The sequence below is a fragment of the Notolepis coatsorum genome (genome assembly GCF_963971535.1).
Source record: "Notolepis coatsorum genome assembly, chromosome: 17".
Taxonomy (NCBI): domain Eukaryota; kingdom Metazoa; phylum Chordata; class Actinopteri; order Aulopiformes; family Paralepididae; genus Notolepis; species Notolepis coatsorum.
The window spans coordinates 24,053,774-24,066,585 of NC_140181.1; the positions used below are offsets into that span (position 1 = coordinate 24,053,774).

Sequence of the window (12,812 nt, forward strand, 5' to 3'; positions counted from 1 at the left end):
ATTGACTGGCAGTTGTTCCCATATGACCTATAGGACTGTATTATTGACTGTCTATGGCAGCTGTTCCCATATGACCTATAGGACTGAATTATTGACTGTCTATGGCAGCTGTCCCCGTATGACCTATAGCAGTGATTCCCAACCTGGGGTCCGCGGACCCCCTGGGGGTCCGCCAGGGGGCGCAGGGGGTCCGCCAGACCACAGATGATTTGAGTATTCTTTTTTAGAAATATTATATAAAATATTATATACAAAATATAGAAAATATTTAATTAGCATATTTTTATCATCAGAAGCATGAATAGTCTCTTCACTACAATAAAAAATAAAGATAAATAAATAAACATCTAGACATGATTTCTGAACGTTAACAGTAGGCTACCGGGTAGCCGCTAAAACGCGAATCAGTTGACTGTATCACTTTCCGTAGCTAGCCTAGCACGCTAGTTAACTTTCTCGGCTTGTCTGCAGTCAGCCGCCAGAGGCGAAAATGTGTGACAAACGAAAAGGAGATGACGGCAGCTCATCTGCAAAAAAAGTTAGGACCTACAGCAATTGTGAAAATTACATCACCATGGGCTTCACTGAGGGACCAGACAAACGACCTGAGTGTGTGATTTGTGGAGAAAAGTTGGCAAACTCGAGCCTGAAGCCCAGCAAGCTGAAGAGACATCAGGCGTCTAAGCACCCAGAAACCGTTGGGAAGGTCCAGACTTTTTTCGGAGGAAAGAACAGTCTCTCAAGGCGAACAAGCCCGTTGATGTTAGAGTAGCGTGGAGCAGGGGTGGCAGTGATTTACAGAAGGCTACCGAAGCCTCCTTTGAGTGTTCGCTTTTAATTGCAAAAGCAAAGAAACCGCACAATATTGGCGAGCAGCTCATCAAACCAGCCTGCATCAAAATGGTTTAGAAACTGTGCGGCCCACAGGTGGCGGATAAACTAAAATCAGTACCACTCTCGAACAATGTAGTGAAAGACCGAATTGATAAGATGTCAAGTGATTGCGAGCAGCAGCTGTCAGAAAAGCTTAGAAAGGGTCCATTTGCCATATAACTTGATGAAACTACAACTGTCGCAGACGAGGCTGTGCTCATCGTTTATGTGCAGTATATCGAAAATGAGGATCTGAAGCAGGACATTCTCATGTCAGTCAACCTTACTACCACCACTCGAGGTGAGGATATTTTTACTGCAGTGGATTCTTACTTCATTCAACATACATGCAAACCGTTCACCATTAGGGCCTGATTTGAGAGGATGAATACAGGATTTGAATATTGGCCAACATTTTGAAATACATATGGTGCAAGATTAGATTTGTTGATTGAAGGTACAAGTCAAATAAGCATAGTGGGTCTAATTATGATGCATATGCCTGTGTATAAGCAGTTTGTTATTAAAATGACAAAAAAAAGTATTAAAATGACAAAAAAAAGTATTAAAATGACAAAAAAAAGTATTTTATGGTATTTTATTAGGAGGGGGGTCCAGGAATTTCATCAGAGATGTTTGGGGGTCCCTGGGAGAAAAAAGGTTGGGAACCCCTGACCTATAGGACTGTATTATTGACTGTCTATGGCAGCTGTCCCCATATGACTTATAGAACTGCCTGTACTTGATTCAGGGTCATATTGGCACAGATCCCAGCCTCTGTCTAAGTCTGGGCATGCCATAATTAGAACAACATACAATTTTCTTGGGTTCCCATCCTTCTCCCCTCTCTCTCTCTCTCTCTCTCTCTCTCTCTCTCTCTCTCTCTCTCTCTCTCTCTCTCTCTCTCTCTCTATCTCTCTCTCTCTCTCTCTCTCCCCCTCTCTCTCTCTCTCTCTCTCTCTCTCTCTCTCTCTCTCTCTCTCTCTCTCTCTCTCTCTCTCTCTCTCTCTCTCTCTCTTCTCTCTCTCAGCCATGCATTTCTCCTTGTCTCAATCACTCCTAACCTCTGCTGTCCTGGGTTGTTGATGTGGTTAGGCTATAGTCCCACTTGCTTTGCACCATTTGTGTCTTTCTGATGGCCCTCAGCGGTCACAGAGGCTCTTCTTCACTTAGCAAAAGCGAAAGGTCTCTCCTCTGTCCTGATTCTCCTGGACCTGTCTGCAGCCTTCGACACAGTCAACCACCAGATCCTCCTTGCATCCCTCGCAGGAATGGGAGTGGCTATTGTTATGGAAATGTTATCTATGTCTATACATCTGTGTTAAAATACATATTATATGTCTTACAGCTGATTGGTTAATATGACCAACTAGTATAAACAGCCCAGACACTAGGCTACAGTCTGTGTGTGTCTCTTTACGGACTCCAAGGTGCCAAGGTTATTTCTCTCCTCAGTTAAGCCATAACAAAGGCTATTGAGTCAGTCTTGTTATTATTCCCTAACTGGGGCGCATTTTGTTTACCTTTCTGGGTGACGTCTAGTGGACATCATTTCAATTATGTATTAATGTACGTCGGACCAGAGCTCTTGGTCACTTTTTGCAGTACACATGTGTGTCTCTCTATAAACTGATCTCTGTGGAAGCACAGATATTAAACCATGTTCTATGTTTTTATAAACAAATGACTCAATCTCAATTTCTACGGTTCACTGTCGATGGCTCATTTTAAATATTCCACATTAAATATTCCACAACACTGGCTCCGCGCTGACATGGCTGACATCCTACCTCAGCGACCGCTCCTACCAAGTGTCATGCAGACGGGTGTCCCTCAGGGCTCCGTCGTTGGACCCCTCCTCTTCTCGCTCTACACTCTGGGTAACATTATCACGTCTCATGCCTTCTCGTTTCATTGCTATGCCGATGGTACAAAACTCAAAATCTCAGATGACCTCGGATATCCACGTCGCTGAGCGGATCTCGGCCTGTCTGTCCGACATCTCCGCCTGGATGACGTCCAACCACCTCAAACTGAACCTAAGCAAAACTGAACTGCTTCACCTGCCGGCCGAATCCTCCCCCCTGACCGACCTTTCCATCACAGTGGAGAATGTAGTTGTGGCCGCATCCCCGTCCTTGACGACCAGCTGAACTTCTCTGCTCACATCGCAGCGATGACCAGAACCTGCAGATTACTCCTGAGCAACGTCATAAGAATCCGCCCCTTCCTGACAAAAGAAGCCACCCAACTCCTCGTCCAATCAACAATCATCTCCCGCCTCGACTACTGCAATGCACTGCTTGCTGGCCTTCCGACCACTGCCACCAAGCCTCTTCAACTCATTCAGAATGCAGCCGCCCGCCTGATCTCAAACCCATGTCACCCCACTTCTTAGAGACCTGCACTGGCTCCCCATTGCTGCACGAATCCGCTTCATGGCCCTCGACCTGGCATATCGTGCGGTAAAGGGAACGGCTCCCACCTACCTCCGGTCAATGGTCTCTAACTACACACCCTCAAGACCTCTATGCTCTGCATCTTCTGGCCGCCTCAGACCTACTCCTATCCAAGCTCCGGGAGGGTCATCAAAGAGAAGCCGCCTATTCTCTGTCCTTGCCCCACAATGGTGGAACGAACTTCCCACCACAGTTAGGACAGCTGAAACCCGACCAATCTTTCGCCATCGACTAAAGACGCACTTCTTCTATCAATGCCTGACTTTTCTTTTTTTTATAACCCTATAACTAACCTTACTGTCATGCATTTGTCCTAATATACTGACCTACATTGTAGCACTCGTGTGTGTTTGAGTGTGTGAGTGTGCTTCAAACACGAGTAGCCATTTCTCTTCCTTGGCCTTGGCGTCTCCTTGGCACACCTGGGTATGTAATTAGCTTTTATTGATTATTGATTATGGTGCTTTCTTTTGCATACTTGAACAAATTTCTGTGGGTGGTATTCCGCACCTTTCTAAAAGCTCTGTGGATATTAGGGTTGGGTATCAAACTCTAGAGTCTCTATACTGTACTTTCAAGGGTACCAACAGAATTACGTCTGTAGAATTACTATTGAGTACTGATTCACGTTAGATCAATCTGTGCCACATTTCAGTAGGCCTATACCTTGAGACCTGCCCAGGTAGAAAATGATCAGAATTCCAATAACACGCGATTGTTATTAAATAATGCACACAGACCAGTGCGGACCTTCAATTTTAGAAGCTATGATATCTAGCTATTGAACCCTGTGTTCGGCATCGTCCCGTCTAACACGCTTTGGACTTTTCTTTTACGTAATCTAGACATTATGTAAAATTGTGTAATTTTTTCCAACGATCCTTCTTGGTCTGGGCTTTTGATTTAGCTCAGAACTGATACACAGAGGGGAGTGGCCTAAAAGACAAAAAGCCACGGCCCCCACCTCGGTCGCTGACCCTCTTTTTACGTTTTCCTTCTTACCTAATTTTCTCTCTCTCTCTCTCTCTGGTTATAAAAGTATTGTGTGCAAGAGTGTCACACATCTCACTTTAGTGTTTATCTCCTGGAAATCTCCTCGAGCAGTATCGAGAATACTGCTCAACTGCTAAAATTTTGTACAGTAAACCTGAAGTTTCTCTCTCTCTCTCTCTCTCTCTCTCTCTCTCTCTCTCTCTCTCTCTTCTCTCTCTCTCTCTCTCTCTCTGGGGCATGTCAGACCAGACAGTGTTTACCTAGTGCAGGCCTTCGCAAGGTGTTTTTTAGCGTGTGCGTACATGTACCCCGGTGTTGCCTGTCTAAGTCTGGGCATGCCATAATTAGAACAACGTACCATTTTTTGGGTTCCCATCCCTCTCCTCTCTCTCTCTCTCTCTCTCTCTCTCTCTCTCTCTCTCTCTCTCTCTCTCTCTCTCTCTCTCTCTCAGTCGTTCATTTCTCCTTGTCTCAATCACTCCTAACCTTTGCTGTCCTGGGTTGTTGATGTGGTTAGGCTATGGTCCCACTTGCTTTGCACCATTTGGGTCTTTCTGACGGAAGAGTTTTCATGTGACACTGTGGAGGATGTACTACATAAAAAAGAAGGTAACGTTTGTGTTTATGAGTGTGTGGTCATAGTGTGTGTTTGAGTGTGTGAGTGGTCATAGTGTGTGTTTGAGTGTGTACATAGTCATAGTGTGTGTTTGAGTGTGTGTAGTCATAGTGTATGTTTGAGTGTGTGAGTGGTCATAGTGTGTGTTTGAGTGTGTGTAGTCATAGTGTGTGTATCATAGTGTGTGAGTGGTCATAGTGTGTGTTTGAGTATGTGAGTGGTCATAGTGTGTGTTTGAGTGTGTGTAGTCATAGTGTGTGAGTGGTCATAGTGTGTGTTTGAGTGTGTGTAGTCATAGTGTGTGAGTGGTCATAGTGTGTGTTTGAGTGTGTGTAGTCATAGTGTGTGAGTGGTCATAGTGTGTGTTTGAGTGTGTGTAGTCATAGTGTGTGAGTGGTCATAGTGTGTGTTTGAGTGTGTGTAGTCATAGTGTGTGAGTGGTCATATTGTGTGTGTTTGAGTGTGTGAGTGGTCATAGTGTGTGTTTGAGTGTGTGAGTGTGCTTCAAACACGTGTAGCCATTTATCTTCCTTGGCCTTGGTGTCTTAATGTCAGGTCACACCTGGGTATGGAATTAGCTTTTATTGATTATTGATTAGGGTGCTTTTTATTTGCCTTCTTGAACTAATTTGTGTGGTTGTTGGGTGGTGGTTGGGTGGTTGTTGGGTGGTGGTTGGGTGATCAATACTACTCATAATAATAAAATATATAATTTCAATACTTTAATAATATACAATATCAGCGTTATTGTATCCAACATGACTCAGATCGACCAATCGACACCAAGCTATCTGGGTACACGTCATCTATTCGCTACAGCCTCAAATCTAGATGGCCTGCTTTTCCCAGCAAGCGTGTTTTAGTTCCTCCATCCTACACCAAGTATCGTACAAAGTATCTTCATGGTATTGATAACGAATGCAAGGTATCGATATTGGGTCTTTAAATGTTGAAACGATGCCTAGCCCAACTCACATTAAAGTGAGAATAAAGACATTGCTTCTATATTATATTATTTCAGTGGCTTTCTTTTGTGTCCAAAATCCCTCAGGAGCCCTGGTTCGCACATCATTTAGTCATAATGGAGATACTGTCTGTCCTCTACCTGTAAGCGAGGGACACTAAAGGGAGTTCCATTAGTTGAGTTCTGGTAATAAATGTGACTCTGCTGTTGTTGATTGTCCATATCTACAGTAGACACTGTTGGCAGAAAGAGTTATTGATACTGTTATTGATATTTTGTACAGTATGTATTTAAAAAATTATAGAAAAGATCTTTGATAGGAGGGCGGCTGGGTGGCGCAGCGGACTAAGCGCTCGTCACCAACGCGAGAGACACTGGTATCGAATCCGGCTGTCAGCGTTGCCTCTGGCTTGGCCGGCCGTCATACTGACTCAATTGGCAGAGTCAGCGGGAGGGAAGCCGGTGGGGTGGTGTTCTGGTCGTTGTAAACAGCGACTCCTACAGGTCGGTCAGGGCGCCTGCACAGCGAGGGAGGGAGTTGGTGAGGGTAGTGTGACCTCCCACACGTTACACCTCGCCAATGAGAGTCCGCGCTGGCAGGTGAAAAGATGCTGCTGGCTGTCTCCTATGTCTCGGAGGAAGCATCTGATAGACTTCAGGGCTCCCTAGACCGACCAGTGGGGGGCACATGCGAGCAACGAACAGGAAGGGGAGGGGGGAATTGGCATAACGACTAAATTGGGATGGGAGAAAACCACAGAAAAACAAGAGGAGAAAAAGTGGATAAAAAAAAGAAAATATCTTTGATAGAAAAACTACAGCAGTAGCATTGTTTCCCTGTAGCCTCCCCTTCTGCTTGTGCATGCATGTGTGTGTGTGTGTGTTTGTATGTATATGTGTGTGTGTGTGTGTGTGTATGTATATATATGTGTGTGTGTGTGTGTGTGTGTGTGTGTGTGTGTGCGACTGTGTGCGACTGTGTGTGCGTGCGTGCGTCTGTGCTTGTGCTGAATGAGTTATTTCCTGACAGATGATGATCATATCTATGATCAGCACTAGATATGTACTTTTGTATTATTGCACGTGGAAAACTCAGGAAATCTTTTTGCAGATTTGCAGATAAAGTCAACTAATTGATTAGTAGAAAAACACTATTAGTCGACTAAGGGGCTGGTTACTGGCAACGCTGAAATTGTGTTTCCGTTTTGGATACTCGCCAAAACTCGCCGACAATGCTGCCATGTAATCTGCGCGAGCCGGATACGGAGCCGTTGTTGCTCAACGCCCATGCGCAGTAGAGACCTGCACGGTTATTTCCAGTGTTTACAGCAGAGCTGTCCCAAATAGCTGCAGCTACCATGTGTTGTCAAGTTATTGTTATAAGGAGCCCAGTCCAAGCTACAACAGTCTGCATTCCCTTAACAATTGTTTGTATTGAGCCATATTGTATTGTATCCATTCTGCAATCTGTTAAATAAAGTTTACATCCATTCATTCTGCTAGCATTAACGATTACATGAGCAGCTGGCTAATATCAGCTAACGTTAGCTACCTACCGTAGCTACCTAGCTACCAGACCCTGTTAAGATAAGATAAGATAAGATATTCCTTTATTAATCCCCTTGGGGAAATTCGTGACACACACATACAGCTCAACGTCTCATTAATAATAACAACATCACAATCATTACATTTTTACAGTAACAATGGCACAGCATAAATTCAACAGACATGTACATTTGTTGACACATGTCATCTTACAGGAGGCCTGAGACACCGTATGCGCGATAGTCGGCAGCATTCAAACACCGAGTAGTAAACAAGATGGATCGCGCCTGGTGACGGGAGGGGGGGCGGGATGAAGGGAGGGGGGGGACGTGGGAGACTGGGGGACAGGAATTTGGTAATGAAGCAGCCTAAGGGCCCCCACCAACGCGCATCAGAGGCAGGCCGTCCAATAGACATAGGCGCCAGTTACTCACGAAGACAGGGGTAGATAGAGAAGGGGGGGTGGAGGGAGGGGGGAGGGGGGCCTCATCAATCTTTTTTTGATCCACTTTTTCTCCCATTTTTCCATATTTTCTCCCATCCCAATTTCGTATCATCCAATTCAACCCTCCCCTGTCACGAACGCTGTTTCTTGCCTCCCACGAGCCGGCTGCAATGTGGACTAAGTCATACATAGCACAAGTCCCCTCCGGTACTTGAGGTAACAGCAGTCGCATCTTTTCACCTGCGCAGCTCGATCTCTCAGTGTCGAGGAGTAACGCGTGGGAGGCTCACGCTGCCCCCGACACTTCCTGATTCTACTGCGCAGGCGCACCAACCGACTTGTAGGAGTTGCTTGTTCACAACGTTCGATCCCCACCCTTCAGTTTTCCCTCCCCGTAATACGGCCAATGTGTATTACTGCGGACGACCAGCCAAACTGAAAAACAATGTGGAGAGCTGGATTCGAACACGCGAATCCTAGCGTCTCCACACTGGTGGCGAGTGCCTTGCCCACTTCACCACCTAGCCGCCCTGGGGCCTCATCAATCTTATCGCCTCCAGACAGCACAGCTCGTCTCCTTCTTTCCCAGAATCACCTCACCGGAGTCGCTCCCCCGGGCTGACCTCGGCCCTTGGTCTGGTTCTGGTTAGCTCAGAGCTCCTCTTTCAACATAACAAGCATTAAACAAAATGGCCCAGTCATCTATTCACTTTTGTTTAATACATGAGGCGTTGTCTAATGTTATCTAGCTACTGATAGCTCCTGATATCAATGTCTGATATCATCAGTTTGGCTGGCTCGTCGCTCGTGAGCTAACGTTAGCTACCTAGCTAACGTTAATTTCAGACCCTGTTAGCTGTGGCTACCGTGTTGTCAAGTTATTGTTATAAGGAGCCCAGTCCAAGCTACAACTTTTGTTTAATACATGAGGCGTTGTCTAATGTTATCTAGCTACTGATAGCTCCTGATATCATCAGTTTGGTGCTGGCTGGCTAACATGAGCTAACGTTAGCTACCTAGCTAACGTTACTTCCAAACCCTGTTAGTTGTTATAAGGAGCCCAGTCCAAGCTACAACAGTCTGCATACCCTTAACAATTGTGTGTATTGAGCCGTATTGTATTGTATCCATTCTGCAATCTGTTAAATAAAGTGTTCACCCATTTCTACTCGATGCTATTAACATGATGCTACATGCACATTAGCATGTAGCTAACAACACCGGAGATCTTTTTGTGAGACTAAAACTCCGCTCTTGGTGGTCAATTGTGTTGATGTTAGTTTTGTTTCATCAACAAATCATCAACAAATGAGGCAGAACACACAGTGAATGTATCCGTTTTGTTTATTGCACTTTTATTGCACTTTCTTTGCTGAAAAATAAATGCTACGTTGGCTAAATGGCTCACGCGAGGCATTTAAAGATGGTGGTTTGTTGTTTTTTTGCAGGAAGTGTATTGGCACAGTAAACTTTTCTGATTGGTTGAAAATTGTCCTCATGTTCGCCACCTACTGACACCTACTGCTTTGGCATTGTACTACATCACTGTGCTCAGGAGGCAAAACCAATGTCTAACTTGCCTGCCATTACGTTGCATTCTGAAAAGCGAAACTGACCCTGACAACAAAACGAAAACTGGCCATTAGTGTAACCGCAGCCTAAGAACTTCTTTAGTCCAGGACAGCCCTAGGATTTGTGTACTTTTTGTGCATGTGTGTGTGCTACTAACATGTGACCCGGAGCAGAGCAGACTAACATCATGAAGTGTGTCAGACGCACCACAGCGCTACAAATCTATCTCTCTCTCTCAGTCGTTCATTTCTCCTTGTCTCAATCACGCCTAACCTTTGCTGTCCTGGGTTGTTGATGTGGTTAGGCTATGGTCCCACTTGCTTTGCACCATTTGGGTCATTCTGACGGAAGAGTTTTCATGTGACACTGTGGAGGATGTACTACATAAAAAAGAAGGTAACATTTGTGTTTATGAGTGTGTGGTCATATGTGTTTGAGTGTGTGAGGTAAAAGTGTGTGTTTGAGTCTGTGAGTCGTCATAGTGTGTGTGTGTGTGTGTGTGTGTGTGTGTGTGTGTGTGTGTGTGTGTGTGTGTGTGTGTGTGTGTGTGTGTGTGTGTGTGTGTGTGTGTGTGTGTGTGTGTGTGTCTGTGTGAGTGTGTATTCATAGTGTGAGTGTGTGAGTGTGTGTAGTCATAGCGTGTGTTTGAGTGTGTGTGTGTGTGTGTGGTCATAGTGTGTGTTTGAGTGTGTGTGTGTGTGTGTGTGTGTGTGTGTGTGTGTGTGTGTGTGTGTGTGTGTGTGGTCATAGTGAGTGTGTGAGTGTGTGTAGTCATAGTGTGTGCTTGAGTGTGTGTAGTCATAGTGTGTGTAGTCATAGTGTGTGAGTGGTCATAGTGTGTGTTTGAGTGTTATCTTCCTTGGCATTGGTGTCTCAATGTCAGTTCACACCTGGGTATGGAATTAGCTTTTAGGGTGCTTTTTATTTGCCTTCTTGAACTAATTTGTGTGGTTGGGTGGTGGTTGTGTGGTTGTGTGGTGGTTGTGTGGTTGTGTGGTGGTTGTGTGGTGGTTGTGTGGTGGTTGGTTGGTGTAGTTGGGTGGTGGTTGGTGGTGGTTGTGTGGTTGTGTGGTGGTTGTGTGGTGGTTGTGTGGTGGTTGGGTGGTGGTTGGGTGGTGGTTGGGTGGTAGTTGGGTGGTGGTTGGGTGGTGGTTGGGTGGTAGTTGGGTGGTGGTTGTGTGGTGGTTGGGTGGTGGTTGGGTGGTGGTTGGGTGGTTGGGTGGTTGTGTGGTGGTTGTGTGGTGGTTGTGTGGTGGTTGTGTGGTGGTTGTGTGGTGGTTGGGTGGTGGTTGGTTGGTTGTGTGGTGGTTGTGTGGTGGTTGTGTGGTGGTTGTGTGGTGGTTGGGTGGTGGTTGGGTGGTTGTGTGGTGGTTGTGTGGTGGTTGTGTGGTGGTTGGGTGGTGGTTGGGTGGTTGTGTGGTGGTTGTGTGGTGGTTGGGTGGTGGTGGGTGGTGGTTGGGTGGTTGTGTGGTGGTTGTGTGGTGGTTGTGTGGTGGTTGGGTGGTGGTTGTGTGGTGGTTGGGTGGTGGTTGTGTGGTGGTTGGGTGGTGGTTGGGTGGTTGTGTGGTGGTTGTGTGGTGGTTGTGTGGTGGTTGGGTGGTGGTTGGGTGGTGGTTGGGTGGTTGTGTGGTGGTTGTGTGGTGGTTGGGTGGTGGTTGGGTGGTGGTTGGGTGGTGTGTGGTGGTGTGTGGTGGTTGTGTGGTGGTTGTGTGGTTGTGTGGTGGTTGTGTGGTGGTTGTGTGGTGGTTGGGTGGTGGTTGGGTGGTGTGTGGTGGTGGGTGGTGGTGTGTGGTGGTGGGTGGGTGGTGGTGGGTGGTGTGTGGTGGTTGTGGTGGTGGTTGTGTGGTGGTGGGTGGTGGTGGGTGGGTGGTGGGGTGGTGGTGTGTGGTGGTTGTGTGGGGTGGGTGGTGGTGGGTGGTTGTGTGGTGGTGTGTGGTGGTTGTGTGGTGGTGTGTGGTGGTGGGTGGGGTGGGGTGTGTGGGTGGTGGTTGGGGTGGTGGTTGGGGTGGGTGGTTGGGTGGTGGTTGGGTGGTGGTTGTGTGGTGGTTGTGTGGTGGTGTGTGGTGGTGGGTGATTGTTGGGTGGTGGTGGGTGGTGGTGGGTGGTGGTTGTGTGTGGTTGTGTGGTGGTTGGGTGGTGGTTGGGTGGGGTGGGTGGGGGTTGGGTGGTGGTGGGTGGGGTGTGTGGTGGTTGGGTGGTGGTGGGTGGTGGTGGGTGGGTGGGGTGGGTGGGTGGGTTGGGTGGTGGTGTGTGGTGGTTGTGTGGTGGTTGGGTGGTGGTTGTGTGGTGGTTGTGTAGTGGTTGTGTGGTGGTTGTGTGGTTGGGTGATTGTTGGGTGGTGGTGGGTGGTTGGGTGGTGGTTGGGTGGTGGTTGGGTGGTGGTTGGGTGGTGGTTGTGTGGTTGGGTGGTGGTTGGGTGGTGGTTGGGTGGTGGTTGTGTGGGTGGTTGGGTGGTGGTTGGGTGGTTTGGGTGGTGATTGGGTTGGTTGGGTGGTTGGGTGGTTGGGTGGTGGTTGGGTAGGTAATAATCAGAAGCATTGTTTCCAATGATATAGGAAGTTGCTCTGTTTGGAATCGATCAAAATCAATACTACTCATAATAAAATATATATAATTTCAATACTTTAATATACAATATCAGTGTTATTGTATCAACATGATCAGATCGACCAATCGACACAAGCTATTTGGGTACACGTCATCTATTGCTACAGCTCAAATCCAGACGGTGTTCTCTAGAAGGTGTTTTAGTTGTAAATATCTTTGTGGTATTGATAACGAATGAAGGTATCTGTAAAGGAATGTGAATCATACCACTTTTAAACCACTTCAAGGAGCACCTACGGGAGACTGCAATTCGAAAAACTGGCCCCTGTAAATGTCCTAACCCAACCCCCTCAATGTACAGTAAATGTCCTAACCCAATAATACACAAGACCTCTTCTTGGGACCAAGTAAGGTTTCATCGATAATCCAATGTACAGTTCTATTTCTGTGTATTAATGTACGTCTGACTAGACTCTTGGTCACTTTATGGCAGACGCTAGTGTTGTGAACATGATGTATCTGTCTGTAAACTGTCCTTTCATTGTGGCACAGTGAATAAACTGTTTCCTATTATTAATAATGACTCAGAATGATTTATAAAACGGTCATCGTTTTGTCTTTGATATTTCCATTACATTCGAAGCTTCTATTGAAGTATTCGAACGAAGCTTCGAATGTCTATAAAACAAATTATTAAAAAAAGAAAAAGAAAATCCTCCTTAGACTCCTCAATTTGAAAAAGTGATTCATCTGATTAATTAGTATTTTTCTTTTATTAAATCAACTTTCTTTAAT

At 46.2% G+C, this 12,812-nt stretch overlaps 1 protein-coding gene across 1 annotated transcript in view; it reads left to right on the plus strand.

The window, feature by feature from the left end:
• The first annotated feature begins 9,753 nt into the window (after window positions 1-9,753).
• Window positions 9,754-12,812, plus strand: part of tp73 (tumor protein p73) — a 50,894-nt gene continuing 47,835 nt past the window's right edge. Inside the window, exon 1 of the mRNA XM_084333005.1 lies at window positions 9,754-9,866. Within this exon, the coding sequence (XP_084189131.1) occupies window positions 9,846-9,866 (21 nt within the window). The 5' untranslated portion in view covers window positions 9,754-9,845. The remainder of the gene's footprint in view (window positions 9,867-12,812) is intronic.